The 24,151-nt window shown below is 38.1% G+C and overlaps 1 protein-coding gene and 1 long non-coding RNA gene across 2 annotated transcripts; one reads left to right on the forward strand and one right to left on the reverse strand.

The window, feature by feature from the left end:
- Positions 1 to 378: 378 nt before the first annotated feature.
- On the reverse strand, positions 379 to 12,326 carry LOC149827988 (uncharacterized). Its single transcript, XR_016435005.1, has 2 exons — positions 12,190 to 12,326; positions 379 to 726 (listed from the first exon to the last, which is right to left on the reverse strand). It is a non-coding gene; the product is annotated as an uncharacterized LOC149827988 (long non-coding RNA).
- Positions 12,327 to 21,525: 9,199 nt separating this feature from the next.
- On the forward strand, positions 21,526 to 22,149 carry LOC149827989 (uncharacterized). The gene is made up of 2 exons (XM_090018615.1): positions 21,526 to 21,639; positions 21,751 to 22,149. Exons 1-2 carry the CDS (start codon positions 21,526 to 21,528, stop codon positions 22,147 to 22,149), a joined length of 513 nt encoding a protein of 170 aa, XP_089874741.1.
- The last annotated feature ends 2,002 nt before the right edge of the window (positions 22,150 to 24,151 follow it).

Below are 24,151 nucleotides of genomic sequence, written 5' to 3' on the forward strand. Positions count from 1 at the left end.
TGCCTTAATAATAATCTAACAGGCTGAATTTACCCATTCCGATCACATAAAGCGCCACTGCATGGTGGGCATGCAGAGACCTGCTTGACAGCCATTCATCTTGGCATTTCTCAGTATAGGTGTGGTGTCCGCCCCAAAAAATGTTGAGATGATCGGTTGGGTCATCAGCAGTGGAGTGGCATGCTAAGCAGTAGCATAAAAAAAATGGAATCGATAATGGATAGTTGTATGCCCTTCTTCAACCCACTAATACTCACTTTTGACATTGGTTCAGGAATCATAATCCAATGAAGGTTACCATAACCGCATGCCAAATAGGAAATCAGCAGTTCCAGCACCCTTTATGAAGTTGAGACATCACAAGAATAAAACATGATATGGTGGACAAAAAAAATCATGTCACAATGTATGCATACTACTGAATCAAATGGTTCTTTCAACGATCAAAGGTTTTACAAAGAGCCCCTCAGACTAATAGAAAGCTTTTACCTAAAACTCGCAAATTCGAAATAAGGAAAACAAAAGCAAGGGTCATTTTGGTTCTCCCAAAAGCCTGCCTTCCACAATACAGGATGAAAGGGAGAAGCCCCCTCGTAACTGCAACAAGATGGCTAAGCAACGAAGGCAACCGCCATTCCCTAGATCAAATGGCAGTGGCGTCTACTTCGACCTCTGCCTCATCTTTCGGCGCTTCCTTTTGAGACGCCTCATGCGCTTCTTCTTCCACTGCATCAACAAAGACAAGAAGATTAAGTAGCACCATTATTTTATAATTAAACCGAGAACATCTGGTTGCCTTTATCCCAACCAGTGTGGTGAAAAGCAGGTGCCTCACCTCAAGGAGAGGGCCTTCCTGCCTTGAGGCAGGCTGGTATAACACAAAACCTATGAGGCGTGGGCCTCATAGGCATTGAGTAAGCTTTGGGCACCTCAGGAAGCACACACATCTTGCTTGGGTCAAATGGAGGCTTTGACCCCAATTCGACCCAAATTTAAAAGGCTTTAAAAAGGAGGGAAAAAAAGAGAAGAATGGGGCAGGCCCAATGGGTTAGGTCTCTCTCTCTCTCTCTCTCTCTCTCTCTCTCTCTCTCTCTCTCTCTCTCTCTCTCTCTCTTCTTCTTCTTCTTCCCTCAAGACTTTTCATAACATTGATCCCAACGAACTCAAACCAAGTTTGCTATCAGAGCGTTCACCAAACAACACAGACAAAGGAAAAATCGATTGCCTCTCAAGGGAGGACTGTTGGACAAATTTTAAATTTAAGCTTGCACAGCCTAAGTCTTTTAGAACCTTGCATAGACTTAGCAGCCCTTTTCAGCCAACGTAGGACACACCGAAGCTTCCCCAAAAAAGGGTTTTTCCTCTTTTTCTATTCACGGGAACCCTTTTTACACTTAGCCAATTACAAGCAGTCTTCTCTCCTTTTTCGAAGAGACGAGCACATCCTTTAAAAAGTCCGCCCTTCAATTTATTGAAGGGTTGAATGCACTTAGTGGGTGCCGCATCCGGCACCCACTTACCCCCACGCCGCAGCAGTTTCGCATGAAGCCGCACACTTCATGGCTGAGGTCTCCGCACGCCTCGCCCAAACTCCTTCCGCTTGAAGTTCAACTACCGCACGTCTTGCAGTTTCGCACGAAGCCCACTTGCAACCGTCTGACAATTCCGCTCGCAACGCACTTGCCGCACGCTTGACGGTTCTGCACGCAGCGTACTTGCCGCATGCCTGACGGTTCCGCACGCAGCGCACTTGCCGCTCGCCTAACGGTTCCGCCCGCAGCACATTTGCTGTGCGTCAAACACTTCCCGCCAAACATCCGCTTGCTCATGTTAGCTTTGCAGACACCGCCTACTGCCTATGTAGCTTTGAGCCCGAATGCCTTAGCCGAATTGCCTTGCCTTCTAGTGTAGTCGCTGCCCAATATGTCCACCCTTTGGGATTTGTGCGTTGGCAGTCACTCCGTCTGTCAGTCGCATGTTAGCTTCCAATGGCCACTCACACCATTGGCTCGTCGGGGCCAAGACCTTTCGCTTGGTCCCCATAAGTTCCAGTGTTACAGGCCTCTCCCACTCACGATGTTCAACGTCCTAGTCAAAGCCGCGAGATACTCTTAGACTTTGTCTTCAAATTGCCACAGAGTACTCTCTCGTGCCCAACTTCGTTCACTTTATGGTCAGCCCCTCCATTGGACCAAGAACTCATGATAATAATTGGCCTTGTTGTGGCCTTTAAGTCGATGGTCAACAATGCATTCCACTTTCCGATCGAACTGTTTGGAAATGCTTAGAGGAGCATGAAGAGGGTGCGACCAATTTGGATCTTGTTCATCTTCCAAGTAAGGTTTAAGAAAACTTACATGAAAAACAAATGAGACTTGATGCGAGTCGGCAAAGCCAGCCTATAAGTCATGTTGCCTATCCTTCAGATCACCGTAAAGGGGCCATCATAGCGGGCAACAAGTCCTCTGTGCACAGTCTTACTACTGATCTTTTTCCAGATATGTGGTGTAAGTTTCAACTTAACTTTATCACCAACTTCAAAATCGAGGGGCCGCCTGCGTTTATCAGCATTCTTTTTCATTCGTTTCACCGCCTTAGACAAATAGTCATGGGCCTCGTCGAGATGCTCTTGCCTAACCCAGATCATCTTGACAGCGGAAGGGCATCTTCCTTGAACCGAAGGAGCCACATCCAGCGGTGTAAGGGGTTGTTGGCATGTAGCCAACTCGAAGGGACTCTTGCCTGTCAAGCTACTCCGATGCAAGTTATAACAAAACTGGGTGACATCAAGTAGATCAACTCAATCTTGTTGGTTGGCCGATACATAATGGTGCAAATATTCTTCTAAGATAGAATTCACCCTCTCAGTCTGTCCGACGCTTTGAGGGTGGTTGCTGGTCAAAAGGTTTAGCTTTGTCCCCAGCAACTCAAAGAGGCAACTCCAAAAGCGGCCAGTGAACCGAGTATCCCAGTCACCGACTATGTCCAGCGGCATTCCGCAGTGTTTGATGATAGCTTGGCTGTTTCCTCTACCGAGCAATTCTTGGGGGTAAGAACAAAGGTTTCATACTTGGAGAATCAATCCACGATCACCAAAATAGAGGTCTTGTCGTCCACCTTTGGCAAGCCAGTAATAAAATCCATCGACACACTTTGCCAAGGCCAATTTGGAATTGGCAAGAGGTCAAGTAAGCCGCCAGGTTTCTGTCGATTAACTTTGTCTTGCTAACATACAAGACAAGTCCGAACATAATGCCGAATATCTTCCTCCCACCTTTGGCCAATAAAACCCATGTTCCATCAAAGCCATCGTGTGGTCTTGGCCAAGATGCCTGGCCCATTGAGCATCATGATATTCTTTTAATAGTTCCTTTCTCAAGCCACCAGTCATTGGTACATACACTCGATTGCTTTTGTCATAAATCACCCCATCTTGGGCCCAAAAAGCGTCGATAGGTGCCCTCATGAATAAGTTGCATCAACCGCACCATAGTAGGGACTTTTTTTGTTGCTTCCTTGGTCTTCAGCAACAAGTCCCCTTGTACTTGCATTGCAGCCAAGATATGAGGCATTCGACTCAATGCATCGACGGCCATATTAGCCTTACCCGACCCGTGCACTATCTGAAAATCGAATTTGACAAGAAAATCTTGCCACCAGGCCTGCTTTGGTGAGATCCTTTTCTGAGTCAAGAAATAACTGATGGCCACATTGTCGGTGTGGACAACAAAGGGGCTCCCCAATAGATAATGCCACCAAAGTTGAAGGCAATGTACCACGACGGTCATTTCTTCATGCATTGTATATCTCCTTTCAGTGTCATTGAGTTTCCGACTTTCATAGGCAACTGGATGCCCATCTTGCAATAAGACTCCTCCCAAGGCAACATCAAATGCATCTGTCTCCACCATCTTCATGTTTCCATTCCCTACATAGTGCCCTAAAAATAGGGCTCTTGTTTGGGCAAAGACACATTTTTCAAGTTTTAAGTAAAACATATTTTCCCTCAATTTCTCCAAAACTAGTTGCAAGTATTGGATATGGTCATCCAAACTTTGGCTAAAGATCACAATGTCATCCAAATATACCACAACAAACTCATCAAGATACGGGCAAAAAACATTAGACATCAAATTGCAGAAAGTTGTCGGGGCATTGGTTAGCCCAAACGGCATGACACAGAACTCATACAAGCCATACCGAGTTACACAAGTGGTCTTATGCTCATCGCCTGCAGCAATGCGCACTTGATAACATCCAGAGCGCAAGTTAAGTTTGGTGAAGAACTTTGCAACTCCAAGTTGATCAAAAAGATCCTCGATACGGGACAATGGGTATCTGTTTTTTATGGTAAGTTTGTTCAATGCCCGATAGTCAATGCACAAGCGTAACGACCCATCTTTCTTCTTTTGGAATAACACAAGGGCTCCATAAGAGGCTTTGGATGGCTGAATACCATGCTTGTAGCAGCTCATCCAATTGTCATCGCAGTTCGACAAGTTTTGGGGGCGACATTCGATAAGGGACTTGGGCCGGTGGTTGAGCACCAGGCACCAATTCAATTGAGTGGTCCATATCTCTCCGGGGCGACAACTCCTTCGGCATCTCATTTGGAAGAATGTCTGCATATTCTTCCAAAACTGTTTGCACACTAAGGGGCAAAGGACTAGAGGAAGTATCCTCTTAGAGTTCCTTAAAAGTGGCCAAGTAAAGTCACCTTGCCACGTCTTAGTCCATCTTTAAGTTGCAGGGCCGACATCATACTCATCCTGCTTTATGTTGCTGACTCCAAAGGGACCATGCTTGGAGCCAAATCATCGATGATCACAAGTGATCTAAGGTACGGAGCAACTAAAGCCTTGGCATGAGTGAAGAACTCGATTCCCAACATAACATTAAAGTCCTCCAACATACAAGCCATGAAGTTGCACAGTCTGCGCCAAGATCCCACTTGCACAGGTACCATATGTACTTCACCACTAACGTTGGACGGCGAAGCGTTAATGGCCTTAACTTGGCAATTGCTCATACTTAGTTTCAATCCAAGTTCCCTTACAAGTCTAGACGCCACAAAATTATGGGTATAGCTAGTGTCCGCCATCGCATAGACAAAACATTCGTTGATACAAACAACAACATACAACAATCTGGGACTTAGTAGTGCTTCCTTTACTGATTTTTGTTGGAGAGCACTTACTATCCTCAACGGGTTCAGACGGAACATCTCCACGACCGTCGTTGCTTTTGCTTTGGTTGTATCCACCATGACAGCCGCATTCATAGACTTCTTTTGGGGGCAATCTCTGGCTCTACGAGGGCCTTTACAAATGAAACAACTTGAGTAGGTAGTAGACTTAGTTGTTTCTACCTTAGTTCTTTCCTCCATCGAAGCCTTCTTGGGGTCACTTTCTTGCCAGGCTTCCCCATCTTCGGCCCAGACTTGGTCGAATCGCCAACAGTGTGGGCCTTGTAATCCACCAGTCGGTCGACCACAACGAAGGCCGACGGCAAATCTTTCACCTTGAAACGACGCAACTCAGTCTGTGCCCTAGGAGCCAATTCGCTAATGAAATTAAAAGGTTCATATCTTCTTCAAACATGTTTTTCACATCAAGTAGCAGAGCAGAGAAAGACTTGACGTACTCACGAACCGTCCCAGTCTGTCGAAGACACCGAAGTGCCTCTCGGGCTAGCCACGCTACATTGGAAGAAAGAAATTGTGCCTTGAGTTCCTTCTTCATTTGAGCATTGGCATACCGTTGAGCATTGGCATACCGTTGAGCATTGGCATCGTCCTCCAAATTTGGTACGCCACCAAAGTTTTGCATCTCCGTTTAGATACATGCTCGCCATAGTGACTTATTCCTCGTTCGTATGGGAGGCCTTAAAGAACTGCTACATATTCCAAAAAAAATCCTCCAAATCCTTAGAGTTTCTCGTGCTATTAAAGCCTTTTGGTTCTTACACTTTAACCCGCGGCTTGTCAATAAGTGACGGGGTTCTGAGGGCCCTTCTCAAGACAGTTATTTCAGCCTGCAAGTCCCGGATCATGTATGAGTCTTGGTATTGTGGACTCTATTGAGAGACTACTAAAGATCTTTTGTGATAATGAAACAACTGTGTCCTTTTCAAATAACAAGAGATCAACCTCGTGTCGACACATGGAGTTAAAAAACTTTGTTGTTAAAGAAAAGACTGAGAATCATCTGGTATGTATTGATACAATTGGTACGAAGAAAATAACTGTGGATCCCCTTATTAAAAGGCTAACACCGAGATTATATTACCAACGTGTAAAAGGGATGTATCTGTTTGATTCCTTCTGATGTATGACAATATATTATATGTTGATTTTGCATAGAGAGAATATCCTTTATGCAAAATCAATAATACACAAAGCCATAGAGAATCAATTGATTTTCACAAATGTGATCTCATATAATATATTGTTATACATAAGAAGGAATCCAACAGACATATAACCTTTACACATTGAGAATATAATTTCGATGTTAGCCTTTTAATAAGGGGATCCGCAGTTATTTCATTCATACCAATTGTATCAATACATACCAGATGATTCTCAGTCCTTTCTTTAACAACAAAGTATTTTAACTCCATGTGTCGACACAGGATTGAGCACTTGTTATTTGAAAAGGACACAGCTACTTCATTATCACAAAAGATCTTTAGTGGTCTCTCAATAGAGTCCACAATACCAAGACCTATAATTTATAATCCATATGACCAGAGATAAAATCAATAATTTCTATCTCCAATGAATTTCAAAAATTCCTTCAATGTCATGCAGTGAGAGATGACACCTCAAATATTTTTAGTCACTCGTGATTGCAAAAGCAACAGGCTAAGATTATTCGAACACTCGCACTTCTCATCAAAGTCCTTTTAAGTGCTCCCACTTCTCATAAACAACTTTTAGAATGGTTGTTTTATTCTCCGTATGAGTGAGAGATAAATTGCTCTATACAAGATTTATATTGAAAATGTAAATGTGAGACCCTTTATTATTCACCTTTTCTGAGACAAACATAATTGAGTCATTATCGTTAAACTTTGATGAAAACGATAATACTTATAATTGCTATGTCTCCTCAATTCACAAGTGAAACTAGCAGATCATGTAATTAGATACAATTCAGCATTATACCTTTGAGTACGAACTTGCTTCATGGGCTGGAGTACACATCTACTATTACACCCTCTGTGAATTTAGAACACAACAACCTACATTTGGGTAAAAAGGTTGTTTCATAAAGTCACACACAATCATAATAATGAATCTTAATACGGTCCAAAGAATCCTCAATAACACAACTCATATCACTTTGGTGATTACATGAATCGATCAATCAAGATCTTTCACTGAAAACATTTGTATTATGGAGCATACCCATGCACACATGTGTAAAGCATCTATATTTAGTTCATGCTTCAATTTATATGCATAAACTAATTTTGATGATAAAATGTCATGAATTTAGTCATAAGTCATGCTTAAAAACATTATACATAACTTAACCAATATAAAACACATGACTTAACATGTACAAGTCATGCTTTCTTAATAATGAATACTTATAAAGCATAAAAAATGACTGAAACAAGCTCATATGGGTAAAACCCGAGGTCCTTAAACTGGAAATAGTTCGAAAACACCTCGAACTAATCTGAAATGGCTCTGAACTGATCATTCATCTAAGGGTCTAAACCAGTTTCGAACCTAATGAACCAATATAATACATAAACAAAAGCGCATAAAACCTTATAACCAAATAAGAAAAACCTTGTCTTTTCATGGATTTATGAAAAGAGGGTCTCTACATCTCAGAACCAGTGAAAAACCAAAAGGAACCAATCAAAAATGGCTCCAAACCAATCCATACGAAAACCGGGCTATTCGGATCCGACCTAGACCTGAGCAAAACCGAGATATCAAAAAACTCAATCCACCCAAAATGGGTCTAGATCGAGCTTCGATACAGGGTTGGAAAACCCGGTCCGGACCCCAAAAAATAAGCCAATAAAAATGGACAAGGGTTTTTGGTTTCTAAGACGGTTTCTCAAAAACCAAAAACTACCACCGCGTCGACCCTTGTCACCCACGTCGTCGTCTGGCAACCTGCTCACCTTCCCCCCGACAACACCTAGTGTCGCCAGCGAGAGGTAAGGCAAGACACACGTTGCTGCCGTACTACAAACGCCACCGATAAAGCTGCGACGACCGACAACAATCCCCTCTTCCGACGATGACAACCAGCGACAAAGGTAGCTCCTACTCCCTAGCGAAGTCTCCTTCGACATGCTCAACAACATCAAATTCAGAGAAAACAGAAAACCAAAAAAGGGTTTTCAATTTCTCATAATTGACCGGGTCACCTCTGTGCAAAGGATGACCTATTCGTCTGTTGATGATGCCGACAATAAACCGAAGCACCTCCCCTTTTTTCAATCGATGACACATGGTCGAAACCCCAGAAAACTCATCCAATGAGGGTTTTGGGGGTTTTCATATGGACCGGGTATGACCCGGGTCCAGTTTAGACCAGGTCTGACCCGGATCCAGTTCAAATCGGGTCTGACCAAGGTCCTTTTTGGACCGAGTCAAACCTGAATCATGTTTGGATCGTGTTAGACTCGGGTCCTATTTGGATCGGGTCAAACCTGAGTTCTATTATGGATTGGATAGGATCTCTAACAGGATCCAAACACTTTAAACCTGAACCGGATCAGTGACCGATACAGCCCTTTCTGGGACCAGTTCGAAGCCATTTTTGATTGGTTCTGGTTGATTTTTCACTGATTTCGAGACGTATAGACCCTGTTTTTATAAATCCATGAAAAGATAAAGTTTTTTTTATTTGGTTATAGGATTTTATAAGCTTTTATTCAAGTATTATATCGGTTCATTAAGTCCAGAACCGATTCAGAACCCTTAAATGAATGACCGATTCAGAGTTGTTTAAGACCGGTTCGAGGTGCTTTCATATTGTTTTCAGCTTGAAAACCCCAGGTTTTACTCATATGAGCTTGTTTTTGTTATTTTTTTATGCTTTATAAGTGTTCATTGTTAATGAAAGCATAACTTTTGCATGTTAATTCATATGTTTTTTTATATTGGTTAAGTTATGCATAATGTTAAGCATGAATTTGGTTATTGTTAAATGTGTTATTCAGTTATTTCAAACTCTGGTCTTATGTTTTAAACTTTTTATTAGAAATGAAACGTTAATTGCTTTGAAGATTCATGTAATGCGCCAGAAATGCTTAGCCTGGTTAAATCGAATATTTTCGTTGTTTAAAAAAAATCCTTAAAATTTGGTTAAATTTCGAGGTGTTACATTTATCATCAAAATTAGTTTATGTATACAAGTTGAAGCATAAACTAGTATTTTGACAATATAATATATATTTTGTCATGAATATACATGTATTAACATGTGTGCATAGGCATGCTTTATAATACAAACATGTTTTTAGTAAAAGATCTTGATTGACCAATTCATGCAATCACCAAAGTGATCTGAATTGTGTTGATTGAGGATTCTTTGAACCGTATTAAGATTCGTTATTATGATTGTGTGTGACTTTATGAAAACGTTTATACCCAACAGGTAGGTTGTGTTCCAAATTCACACAGGGTGTAATAGTAGATGTGTATTCCAGTCTATGAAGTATGTTCGTACCCAAAGGTACAGTGATGTCTCTGATTACATGATCTATTAGTTTCACTGACTGAAATCAATTTCTTGTGAATTGAGAAGACGAAGCAACTATGAGTATTGTTGTTTCCACCAAAGTGGAACGATAATGGTTTAATTATGCTTGTCTCAAAAAAGGTGAATAATACGATATGTCACATTTACGTTTTCAATATAAATCTCGGATAGAGCAATTTCTCTCACTCATACATAGAATAGAACAGTCATTCTGAAGGTTGTTTATGAAAAATGAGAGCGCTTAAAATAATGTTCATGAGAAGTGGGAGTGTTCGAATAATCTTAGCATATTTTTACAATCGCGAGTGACTAAGAATATTTAAAGTGTCATCTCTCACTGCAGGATAGTGAAGGAATTTCTGAAATCCATTAAGACAGAAATTATTGATTTTATACAAGATTTTATCTCAAACCATATAGATTATAAGCTTCATTATGGGTTTTGGTATTGTGGACAAGACTTAGAATCATCTGGTATGTATTGATACAATTGGTACGAAGGAAATAAGTGTGGATCCCCTTATTAAAATGCTAACATCGAGATTATATTCTCAACGTGTAAAGGAGATGTGTCTGTTTGATTCTTTCTAATGTATGACAATACAGTGTATGTGATCACATTTGTGAAAATTGATTATTTATGGCTTTGTGTATTATTGATTTTACATAAAAGATCTCTCATTTGGTTAGAGATAATAACAGAATAATAATATTAAAGGACCAATAGAATGGGTTAGAGATCAACCTATTCATAAAAGTAATCTTAACATATTAAAGCATTGAAAATGAATTGTATTATAGTATATGAAAATATGATATTTCATAAAGAGATGTTCATCTCCATGACTCATTTGATTCATTCTTATGACACATGATAGCATGTAAACCACATGAAAAATTAAATTGAGACAACGGTATAAACTTCGATTTAGTATACTTTTAGTATTAATGGGTCAAGTAGAAGAATGTTAGACATTTTGGGTCTGGGTCCAACCCATAAAGGTGACTCGCTTTGACACCGTTAGTAGGTTGTTTAGTGAGTAGTTAATAGGGGTTAGTGGGGTGAAAGTTACGTGAATGTGGTGTGAATATGGAGAGACCGCGTAACCACCCGGATCTCATATTATAAAAGGAGAGGTTGGGTTGTATGTATGACGAGAGCTATCAGCCAAAAGCTAACACCCTAGCCTTATTACCCACATTCTAGTAATTCCCATTGGATTTAGCATCCTGCTCACCATCAAACTAAGGCCTGGGCTCATCGTGGTAGTCTATAGGCTGAAGAGAACACTGAGCACCTGCCCGTCGCATTCATGGCATATACTGGTATGTATTTGCATTCCGGTTTTGATTTTGTTTCAACCATACTGTTGCCTGGGCCTCTTCCGTGTCATGGTCAACCACCAAGGAAAGAATAATGCAGTGAAGGTAATCTACAGTCTAATACACAAGAACATCTACATAAAAAGATGAAGACCCAAACCAAACTTCGTACAGTAAAAATGTAGAAACTCACAGTCTACAATGATTAAAGTAAAACAAGCATCTTCCCCTGCCTTTTATGCAGAGATTATCAAAATATGATTCAAAGAAAACCAAAATCTCCGAATGACACGGAGCTATTTTCAAGCACGAAACCATAGGAGATCTAGTCCTCTAGCCTCCAGTCAACGTCAAGAGAATAGAAACCATAGAGGGCGATGAGGTTTTGACATAAACCCTAACTCAAATAGTAAGTAAGCATCAGGGAAAACCCAGTCAGAGGTTTAGGGTTCGGAAGAAATTCATCTAAGCTCCTATCGTCCTAACTAATGCATATACTAGATTCTCCACCAGATGGACAAGAAAAATGGAACGGAATAAAAGCATACAAGAAAGCCAATTTTCACTAACGATTCTGACCCAGGAGGAGAATAAGCACGCATATTAGAGCTCCTAGGGTTCATGTTCTCTTAAAAAACATGCAAGAAATGCCTTATCCACCGGAGATAACAATAGAGAAGACCCAGCAATTTGTATTGCCTCAACAAAGCAACAATTCAGACAAGGGCTCATAAGGACAGACGCAACCTAGAAGAAGAACGCGCAATATAAGCAATGGACCTACAGGATTTCCACCGGCGAAGCAACCAAGAAGATGAAACCGATCCTCGCGAGCTTGTACCGGCTCATCTGAAGCGACCCACAGGATTAGGGTCTAAAATGCGGCCTCAACCAAAGAAACGGTCAGATTATGGTTTAAAGTGACCGGAAAAACCCCTAGAAGAAAATGCAATATCCAAATAGATAACCAACAAATAAGCAATTGAGAAGTAGAGAAACGGACCGTTCCTACGTCTAACAAATCACAAGAAGAAGAAACGACTGGGCTACAGGAAAAAACAAACTAAAACAAAACCCTACGGCATAAGGATCTCGACCTCAGAGGCAACCAAGAAGACGAGAAACTCACCTTAGCCCTCATCTTCTTCCTCTCACTAACTCTCTCCTCCCTGAGACGTTCGTCGGCTAGCTCTGTTTCTGCTTTCTCGCTTCTCCTCCTGCAAGCGGCGGCCACAGCGGTAAGGGACGCCTCCAAGAACGCCTTTTATAGGGAGGGGGAGAAAAAGAAACCCTAGCCCATAGGGGTTTTCCCCGATTATTTTAGAGACAAATCCTTTCTCATTAATGACGAAATAGTTCTTTCGATCCTAATCTCATGGCAGTGTAGGGAGAAGATTTCAAGATTTTCGTTAGTCCCTTTGGCCTTAGGAGGCGGGGGGAGAGAAACGGGTCAGACCCATCCGGACCTAAAAATGTGTTTTTTCTCATGAGGAAGAAAACCTTGACCGGAAACCAGGTAATTTAGGACCTGCTTTTCGTAGAAACGCACAACATTTGGAGTACGTTTGAAAGCAAAAAAAATATATAAGAAAAGTGATGAAAATAAAAAAACGAGTGCCACTTGACCTTGTGCATAGTTAACTAGATTGACATATGTTAGTACTTTAAATGGGTGGTCGATAATTTTATGATGGGTTAAATGAAATCATATGCTTGTGCTAAAGATTATTTATTTTTTTAAAGCACGTACGTCAATTAAAGAAAATTTATCAAATGATAAAGAATGTGTATGTTAATTCTTTTATAGCTTATAATAAAAGAGTAAGCGGATACATTATAGTGCATAAGATTTTATTAAAGTACAAAAGATTGTTTTTTCAGCCATGAATATAAGGGGATAGCTGTCACCAGTACCGTAGGGTGATAGTGAGATCGTTTCAGCTGAAAATCAAGTCTGGTATATTATAATGCATGTGTTGGAGTTTCTCTCTCGTAGAATCGCCCCTCACCAGATAATAGGAGAAAAAAAACAATATCAAAGTAATAAGATACAAATTGATTGAATATACCCCTAGGTCGAGCCTCTAATCCGAGTATTGTCTGTGTTGTACTAGCAAAATATAAAAAAAGATAAACAAAAGTATTTTTTGCATATAGTGAAACATGATATGCACCATCTAAGAAAGAAAATGTGAATGAAAAGAAGTATAAGTTATTCATGCTTACGATGATCGCTTCACTTGCAATGGTAGATCATGTATGCATTGAATGATCATGCATGAGTAAGATTATTGCATATAATATTGAACTATTATTTATATGTACTAATAATTATTTATTTACATGAAAAGATTATTATTTCATGTATGCATGTTTCTATGCAAATATGTTTTATTATTGCATTTCTACTGGGAGTTATTCTAACCTCCTACTAAAACAATTGCAGGTGCTGAGTAGTTGAGACAACAGTTGCGGGAAGTTGAGGCTGTAATGCCTATAATTTTTAGGTAATTATTAAATTATTATTTATATTTTAAATTGATGTAATTAGAAATTTATCAGATTTTCAACTTGAGATTAAAATTATAAATTGAATTGAGTCAATAATTAAAATAGAATTTAATATTGAATTTAATTAGGCATGAAATTAAAATTTAATCATGCGTAGGTATTTAATTTAATTTGATAAAAATTTAAGACAAATTTGAACCCTCATTAGGATGTGGATTTATTAATTAAATATGGATACAGATCTAATGTGGTTTACTCTTATTGGATCAAATCTTAATTAGATTTAAAATCCACTAAGAAAATCCAATAAAATATCCAATTAAGGATAAATCATGGATTTTGATTAAAATATAAAATTTGTATAATTATGAATAAGGAGTCCCATGGGCTGGACATCCATGGTGGACCCCACATATGGTCATGCCACTTGGAAAAAAAATAAATTATTAGATAATAACAAAAATAAAATAGATAAAGAAAGAAAAAAATAGATTTTTTTAGTTAATAGAAGATAAAGAGAGGAAGAAGTCCAAATGGTTTGAACTATTGAGAGGTCTATCCACAAGGGGGTGTCCCCACAGTGGGCCCTCTTGTGTAGGCTCTAATATGAAGTCAAATATATATATATTAAATATAAAATAATTTATGATATATATATTAATTAAATTATTAGAAAAATGAATATAATTAAAGAGATAATATTTAAAAGGTAGTATAGAGTCCTACACAAAGTAGAACTCTATCCACCTGAGGTCTTCTAGAGGGGGCGTCACCCCCTTTTAGATTAAATTAAATTAGAAGAAAGCAAATATAGCAAATCAAATATAAAAAATATATATTATAAAAGGGGGTTAGTTTCTCTTTCTCTCTAAAACTCGTGTTCTAGAGAGAGAGGTCTAGATAAAGGCTCATGACCCCCCCCCCCTCTCCCTTGTTTCAAGATTTAAGAAAAAAAAAGTGAAGAAAAGGAACTTACTTTTTTTCTTTCTTCTTCCTCGCATCTCCTTCTTTCTTCAAACCATTAAGGTAGTCTAGACCTCAATTAAGGACCTGCAACTACCTTAGTTAAGGTCTAATCCAGCCCAGAATAAGGTGCATGTAGAGGAAGGTATTGTTGCAGAAAGCATGTTTTCGGTAAGGAATCTCTACTTTCATGATGTTCGATTTCAGGATGAATTAGCATACCCGCTTTTTTATCTAGGGCTTGGATTTACATATAATCTATGCCTAGAACATTTATGGTTATTAAATCTACATAAAAAAGATTTTTGAAAACCCAAAATGGTGTTTTGAAAGATCGGTTTACAGAAAGCGATTTGAAAAAGACTAGTTTTGAAACCCTAAGAAGTAAAAATCGTGTGAATAGTTAGATTTGTATTTTATTGGATTGTTTAGCATGTATAATGAATATAGAAAAATGTTTTTTAGTGTTTCTTTATAGATCTTAATGTTGTAAATTTGTCTTTTGCCTAGATATTGGTTAAAGATACACGAAAATCATTTTTGAAGAAGGTTTTGGCAAAAATATTTTAGGGTTTTGATGTTTTATGTTAAAGAAAGTTAATCTGAGCATATATGATATATTAATACATTATAGCATAATTAAACAACATGTTAGTGCATAAATAAATTATGATTTCATGTTGTTTAATGTTTGTTGTGATTTTTGCATAGATAAAATTATATTTGAGATGTTCTATGAAGGTTTTGTGATTCTTTAATGATGGATGTTAATGTTTTAGCAAGATTAACATGAATATGATCAAAGATGTATTATATGATATTATAAATATGTTTAGAGCATAAAAAATCAAGATTATATGAATTTCACCATGATCTTTGTTCTTGCTTAATAGATCTTGCATTAGTTTAAATATTGGCTATTCTGCTTTCTTTTTTTTGCTCTGACCAGTTTCAGAAAAAAATCGATATCTCTATGAAAATGAAGTCAATAAATTAAAAGAAAAATACTAGAGTGTTTTACACATCCAGGGCTTGAATTTATAATCTTTTTTTGCTCCATTTAGTTTAGTTTTGAGATTGAAACATCCATTGCAACAGAGTACAGGTTTTCTGCTTGCCAGCATGACTGTTTTGACCAAAGATTTTAAAAGTTCTAAAACCTTAATAAAAACTGATCAAAAAAACCTATGAAAAATCTGGATAAAAGGAAACACGTATAAGAAGATTATGTAGAAAGGGTTTTGTCAAAAGATTTTTTTATAAATCCTGAGAAATTTCCCGAATCGGGATAAATTTCTGCAGTTTACAGGATATGTCTGATATTTTTCTTGAATAGGGCTCAATTCTAGAATTTTCCTAATTTTATTATGATGAATTGTTCATGTCTGTTTCTTAGATTGTGTTCTTGAGATGTTGGGTCAATCCTAATAAAATATTAAGAGTAAAATTTGATTTTTGTAATTTTTTGTAGGTTTTCCAAATTTGAGTTAACAGGAATCTGAATGACATAATATAGCATGTGTTGGTGCCTAGTTGTATTTTACTTTATGCAGCATGTTTATTGATGCTTAAATGAGATATTTGACTAATATGCATGTCAAATGGATGCATTTCATTATTGATTGAATTGGGCATGCATAAATATGAATGATTAGCCTACTTTAACTGTGTAAATGCATCATAATTGTATTATTATATTGATTTTCTATTAGAGACTAATCAAACATGTGCATAGAGTGCCATGAATATTGTTGCATATGAACCCTAACTGTGGTTGCATGTTTGCAATGGCATGATTAATAAGAGAGTTAATTAAGAAATAAAAAAATAATAATTATCTTGTGGCTTATTGGGAGAGTAAGCCTGGTACTGACGCTTCTATGAGATATTGTTTTAGCACGAAAGGATGCTCTTGTCCCCCATCCATAGGACTTGTAACCAGGAGAACTACCACGATTTGTCTGTGGTGTGGTAGGTAAGACATATGAGGAAAATCTGGTATATTGGGTTTTATGAGGTTAGAAACTCTCTAAAAATTATATTTTCCTCTCTGGAGTAGTCATAGTTGGGACACCATGCAGTTTAATAAGACACAATTTCTTGAAAATATAAACCTGGGTCATACCTCTATACTGACAAAGTTTGTATTGTACCCACAAACATATATTGGCAAGTGAAACAAGAATGTGAATTGCATACAGATAGAACATGATATGTATCATTTAAGCAAGAGAATGATAATTGAAGATCAGAATTTATTCATGCATGAAGGACTAATAACACTGGAATGGTAAGTTCATGCATCTTGTATATGTTCATGCATTTTGTAATTGTTCATGCATGTGTATAAATTATTGTATCGATACAAATCTTAGCATAAATGGATGTACATTGAATTGAATTGTTATTTTGTTGACAACATGATTTTATGTTATTGACTGTTGAGATATATCTTACATAGCTGATATATGAGGTTGTGTTTGAATCTGTTTTAATATCGTACATTATGCAAGTATGTTATTGTCTACTCAGACTCAGGTTGTCTAATTCTTTTACTTGTAAAATTTTTAGGTTCTGTGAAGGTCGAGTGATCCTACATTGTTCAGCTGTTATTGGACTTTGCACTCTACCTATTGAGGTGGTGGTTTTGGTTCTTCATGTTTTGAAGGTTTGGTTGGCTTTGACATTGGGTTTAGGAATGGTTTCGTAACTGGACGATTGGATAATATGAACTTTACTTTAATTTAATTCAATTGATATTGATGTACTATGATTTTTGCATTTTAGTTAGTGTACGGTTTGATACAATAAATGTGACAATCCCGATTTATTTATTCTGTTGAGTTTTTAAAAAAATATATGAGAAAATCGAGCTATAAATCGAGGTTGTTATAGGTTTTGGTGTCAGAGCCATCCTAAATTGATCAATGTCAAGTCAAACAAGTCAGTCAAAATCCGATATACAGTTAAGGATCTATAAACAAAATAAAATTATTAATCTTAATTTTATAGATGGCTGGATGTCAACCCCGGGGTTGGATTGCACAAAGAGACTTCATGATGGGAGTTCTCCATACACTAACACAGGCGTGCCAGAACCTCGCCAATAATGGAGGAAATGACAACAGACGTGGTCATAACGAGGGGAACGTGAACTCTGGTGAAAGGGTGAACTTTAAACGATTCATGGACATGGCCCCTCCGTCATTCACTGGTAAGGAGGATCCAAATGTTGTTGAGAGTTGGATCTAGCAACTGACCGAGATCTTTGAGGTTTCGGAGACCAGGAAAGTCAGGTTTGACACCTATGGACTAAAGGAGGATGCCAAGAGCTAGTGAGACACGATCTGAGAGGTTCGCTACACCCCAGATCAGCTACAGGCCTTGACTTGGGAGCAGTTTACCGAGATCTTTATGGAGACCTACTTTACTCAATTTACTTGATACCGGAAGATGCAAAAAATTCTAGATTTGAAGTAGGGCGGACTGTCGGTTGCGAAGTATACCACGAGATTCAAGCAACTCGAGAAGTATTGCCTGAATACTTACACCACTGACATAGCCCATGTCAGGAAGTACGTGCAGGGATTTAGAGATGGTATGAGGAGTAGAGTGCTTGGGAGTAGACCCCAAAGTCTGAACCAAGCAATCGAGATGGCGATTTTGTTGCATATGGACTAGGAGGCTATGAAGAAAAATCCTGCCTCTGAAATCACAAAAGAAGGGTGGCGACGAAAGTAGTACTCGTAGAACGGCTGGAGGTCAACACCGGGTACCAATTGCCAAGAAGCCACAGTACCAGTAGGGAGGCGACGTGCGCCAACAACAACAATAAAGAGCGGAAGTATGCCCTAGATGCTGAAGGTCGCATGGGAAGGTCAAGTATAGAATAGATACCAGGGCATGCTTACATTGCGGCGAGTTTGGGCACTTCGTCAAGGATAGTCCCAAATGGGTGGCACAAGATGGTGAGAATAGTGCACCCATAGTACCACAACAGGGACAAAAGAAGGCCACATGATGAGTCTACGCTACGACCACGGCAAAGCTAGAGCAGGGTGCTGATGTCATTGAAGGTGCTATTTTTATTGCAGGATCTAATGCTAAGGTGTTGTTTGATACTGGAGCCACACACTCTTTTGTGGCTACTCATTTTACTGAAATGATTGCATCATCCTTTGTTACCTTATATTACATTCTAGAGATAGTGACACCTTCAGGTGGTAGAACTAGTGTTCATACCTATTTATCAGAGGTAGAGGACTTGATTTTGGGGTAGAACTTATCTGACAATCTGATTGTGCTCGATATGACCGGGTATAATGTTATCTTAGGTATGGACTGGTTCGACGAGCACCATACCTGTGTGGAGTGTCATGCACATTGGATTCAGTTTAACCATTCAGACTGACCTATACTAGAGTATCGAGCCACGAAACATACAAGGATAGAAGGATGATCTCAGCTTTAAAGGCCCAACACCTTGTGGAAAAGGGATGTGATGCCTTTCTGGCTAATGTATCCCTAGTGAAGCCTAAAGTAACTCCATTGGAGCACCTCAAAGTGGTAAAAGGATTTCCAAATGTGTTTCTCGAGGAGCTTCCTAGAATTTCCCTTGTACGGAAGATTGATTTTGCTATAGATTTGGTTTCTTGAAAAACTCCAATATCTAAAGCTTCATATCGGATGGCACCAACAGAGTTGGAGGACTTAAAGAAGGAGCTTCAAGAACTGTTGGACAAAGGGTTTATATGGCCCAGTGTTTTACCATGGGGTGTGTCTGCTTTTTGTAAAGAAGGAGGACAGATCAATGTGTATGTACATTGATTATCGGATGTTGAATCAAGCAACGATCAAGAACAAATACCTCCTGCCGCACATCGACAATTTATTCAGTCAACTGAGAGCGACCAAGGTAAATATTGATTTAGGTATGATTAGATTCATACCTTGATATTTGAATCTCATGTTAAATAGATTTTCTAACTTAATTTGGTAATTTGTTGAAGGTAGCTTCCAAGATATATCTCAGATCGGGTTATCACGACTTGAGGATTAAGGAGTCTGACATCCAGAACACATCATTCCGTACTCGATATGGACACTTTGAGTTTTTTGTTATGCCTTTTGGGTTGAACAATGCTCCTGCGACTTTCATGGATTTGATGAATAGGATCTTTCGACCCTATCTGGATCTATTTGTGATCATTTTTATTGATGATATTCTGATTTATTCAAAGTGCAGAGAAGATCACAGTGTATATCTCTGAATCATTTTAGAAATCCTCAAAGAGCATGAGTTGTTTGCCAAATTCTTTAAGTGTGAATTTTGGCTGGATCAGATAATGTTTATAGGTTATATAAACTCTAAGGATGGGATCTCGGTAGATCCAACTATGGTGAGAAAATCTTTCAATAAAATGATAATGTTTGGTTATAGAATTATAAATTTCATTGAAAGTTGATAAATAAAATTTAGAATTTTAATAGGTGGAGGTTGTATTGAATTGGAAGCAACTGAAGAGTCATGTATATTCTCAATCTTTTAGGACTCGTTGGATATTACAGGAGGTTTATCTACAATTTTTCTAAGATTACAATGCCACTGACCAAGCTACTTCAAAAGGGTGTGAAGTTTGTGTGGACACAGCAGTGTGAGGAGAGTTTTCAAGAGCTTAAGAGAAGGCTTACTATAGCCCCAGTGCTTAATCTTCCTTCAAGACATAGCGACTTTGTTGTTTATAGTAATGCTTCAGGAGTAGGTCTGTTATGTGTCTTAATGCAACATAGGAAGGTAATTTCTTATGTGTCTTGTCAGTTAAAGGCTCATGAGCAAAACTATCTCACATATGATCTAGAGCTAGCAACAATTATTTTTGCTCTAAAAATATGGCGACATTATCTGTATGGAGAGCAATTTAAAGTCTTATCGGACCACAAGAGCCTTAAATATATATCTTCTCCCATAAGGAGCTCAATATGAGGCAATGTAGGTGGTTGAAACTTCTAAAGGACTATGATTTTTTTATCTCTTATCACCCTAAAAAAGCTAATGTAGTTGCATATGCCCTAAGCAGAAAAGAGAGTAGAATATCATGTCTTATTTGCATAGAGTAGAAGCTTCTAGAAGACTTTATTCAGTGGAGTTCTTTTAGATCTAGGTAGGGCAAGATCGAGATCGCTAATACAGTTGTTAGAATTGATCTCATAGACTGTATCATTGATAAGCAAAAGGATGATCCACAGTTTAGCAAGATGATAGCAGCTTGTCAGCAGGATGAGTTGAATCTGCACCTAGTAGTATGGATAGAGATTATGGGTGTCAGACGATCCAGAATTGAATAAAGAGCTTTTAGATTAAGCACACTGATCTAAGTATATCATTTATTTGGGCAACACCAAAATGTTCAAAGATATTCAAATGAATTTTTGGTGGAATGGGGTGAAAAGAGAGATTGCAGAGTATGTTGTCAGATGCTTAGTATGCCAACAGGTAAAGATTGAGCATCAGAAACCCGAAGGACGGATACAAGCTATAAAGATACCCCAGTGGAAGTGAGAGGATATCACTATGGACTTTGTGGTGAGACTACCCAAGACTAGACATTAGTACGATGCTATATGGGTGATCATAGATAACCTTATGAAGTTGGCACACTTCTTACAGATCAGGATCAGTCATACCTTGGAGAGTCTTGCAGATCTATATATAGATGAGATTGTCAAGTTACATAGAGTATATGTATTGATCATTTTTTATAGAGATCTAAGGTTTACGTCAAAGTTCTAGGGACAGTTGCATAAGGCTTTTAGGACATAGCTAAAGTTTAGTACAATTTTTCATCCTCAGACGGCTGGATAGTCAGAGAGGACAATCCATACATTAGAAGATATATTGCGGGCTTATTTATTAGACTAGAAAGGTGACTGGAGCAAACACTTGAAGTTAGCAGAATTTGCGTATAACAGTAGCTATCATTCTAGTATAGATATGGCTCCATATGAGGCATTGTATGAACAACCCTACAGATCGTCTGTTTGTTGGAGTGAGGTTGGTGATTGGTCTGTTGAATCTTTGATAGTGCTACAACAGTATATGGTTCAGGTACAGATGATTCGCAAGAGGCTTTTGACCGCTTAGAGTCATCAGAAGAGTTATGCATATACAAAGCTACGTGAGCTTACTTTATAAGTTAGAGATTATGTATTCGTCAAGGTTTCGCCAACTAAGAGTGTATTTCAGTTTGGCAAGAAAGGAAAGTTTAGCTCAAGATACGTGAGACCATTTATGATTCTCGATAAGATCGAAGGAGCAACATACAGATTGGCACTTCCTCCCCAATTCTTGAATATTCATAATTTGTTTCATGTATCTATATTGAGAAAGTATGTTTCAGACCCATCATATATCATACAGTATGAGAATCTAGAAGTGCAGAATGACCTCACGATTGAGGAACACTCGATAGAGATTCTAGATCAAAGAGATCAAGTATTGCGAAAGATGACTATTCCTTTAGTGAAAGTGCATTGGCAACACCACAGGATCAAGGAATGCACTTGGAAACTAGAAGAAGCTATGAAGGAGAAATATCTGAGCTTGTTCGATGAGTAACCCTAGTTAATTTTGCGAACAAATTTTTTTTAAGGAGGTATGATGTAATGCCTGCGATTTTTCGGTAATTATTAAATTGTTATTTATATTTTAAATTGACGTGATTAAAAATTTATCTGATTTTCAACTTGAGATTGAAATTATAAATTGAATTGAGTCAGTAGTTGAAATGGAATTTAATATTGAATTTAATTAGGCATGAAATTGGAATTTAATCATATGTAGTTATTTAATTTAATTTGATAAAAATTTAAGATGGATGTGGACCCTCATTGGGATGTGGGTTTATTAATAAAATATGGATACAGATCTGATATGGTTTATTCTTATTGGATCAGATTTTAATTGGATTTAAAATCTAGTAAAGAAATCCAATAAAATATCCAATTAAGGATAAATCATGGATTTTAATTAAAAAATAAAATTTGTATAATTATGGTTATGGAGTCCCACGGGCAGGACATTCATGGTGGACCCCACGTATGGTTACGCTACTTGAAAAAAAATTATTAGATAATAACAAAAATAAAATAGATAAAGAAAGAAAAAAGAAATTCAGATTTTTTTAGTTAATAGAAGATAAAGTGAAGAAGAAGTCCAAATGGTTTGGACTCTTGAGAGGTCTATCCACAAGGAGAGGTCCCTCATAGTGGGCCCTTCTGTGTGGACTCTAATATGAAGTCAAAATTATATAAATATATATGTATATATATAATATTAAATATAAAATAATTTATGATATATATATATATTAATTTAATTATTAAAAAAATTAAATATAATTAAAAGAGATAATGTTTAGAAGGTAGTATAGAGTCCTACACAAAGTAGAACTCTATCTACTTGAGGTCTTCTAGAGGGGACGTCACCCCCTTCTAGATTAAATTAAATTAGATAAAAAATATATAGCAAATAAAATATAAAAAAAATATTATAAAAAGGGGTTAGTTTCTCCCTCTCTCTAAAACTTATGTTCTATAGAGAGAGAGTGTAGAGAGGTCGAGATAGAGGCTTGAGACCCCCCTCCCCCATTGTTTCATGGTTTAAGAAAAGAAAAAAAGAAAGTAAAGAAAAAAGAGAGAAGAAAAGAGAACTTACTTTTTCCCTTTCTTCTTCCTCACATCTCTTTCTTCCTCCAAGCCATTAAGTAGGGTTGGCGGATCGACCCGACGGGTTGGCGGGTCGACCCGGTGGGTTGGTGGGTCAGCATACCTCAACCCAAACCCCACCCATTTATTAAATGGGTCAGCTGTGGCAAATACGAACCTGACCCATTTATTAAACGGGTAACCCGACACAACCCGCCAACCCGTTTAATAAATGGGTTGGGTCGGGTAAACGGGTTGGCGGGTTGGCGAGTCGAGTTGGCAGGTTGGTTGGCGGGTTGGCGGGATGACCCGCCCGCCTAACCCGTTCATTAAACGGGTTAGTTTAAGCCCAACCCGAACCCGCCTAAGAGGCGGGTCGTGTCAGGTTTTGCCACCCCTACCATTAAGATAATCCAGACCTCTGTTAAAGACCTGCAACTACCTTGGTGAAGGTCTAATTCAGCCCGAAATAAGGTGCGTGTGGAGAAAAAAGTGACGCTATTGTTGTGGGAAACACATTTTTGATAAAGAATCTCTACTTTCATGATGTTCAGTTTCGGGATGCATTAGCATACCCTCTTTTTTATCCAAAGCTTGGCTATACATGTAATCTATGCCTAGAGCATCTATAGCTATTAGATCTACATGAAAAATAATTTTAAAAAACAAAAACAGTGTTTTGGAAGATCAGTTTTGAGAAAGCGATTTGAAAAAGACTAGTTTTGAAACCTTAAAAAGTAAAAATTATGTGAATAGTTAGATTTGTATTTTATTGAATTGTTTAGCATGTATAATGAATATAGAGGAATGTTTTTGAGTGTTTCTCCATAGATCTTGATGCTGCAAATTTGTCTCTTGCTTAGATCTTGGTTAAAGATACACGAAAATCATTTTTGAAGAAGGTTTTGGTAAAA

The sequence above is a fragment of the Nuphar pumila genome, chromosome 10 (assembly GCF_984573655.1).
Source record: "Nuphar pumila chromosome 10, dmNupPumi1.hap1.1, whole genome shotgun sequence".
Taxonomy (NCBI): domain Eukaryota; kingdom Viridiplantae; phylum Streptophyta; class Magnoliopsida; order Nymphaeales; family Nymphaeaceae; genus Nuphar; species Nuphar pumila.

What these genes read in the sequence shown, in the direction of transcription:
- LOC149827989 (XM_090018615.1), top strand. Translation starts at nt 21,526, where the DNA reads ATGGCTCCATATGAGGCATTGTATGAACAACCCTACAGATCGTCTGTT. An exon ending in TACAACAGTATATGGTTCAG is followed by an intron (nt 21,640 to 21,750) that starts GTACAGATGATT and finishes GTATTCGTCAAG; the next exon opens with GTTTCGCCAACTAAGAGTGT.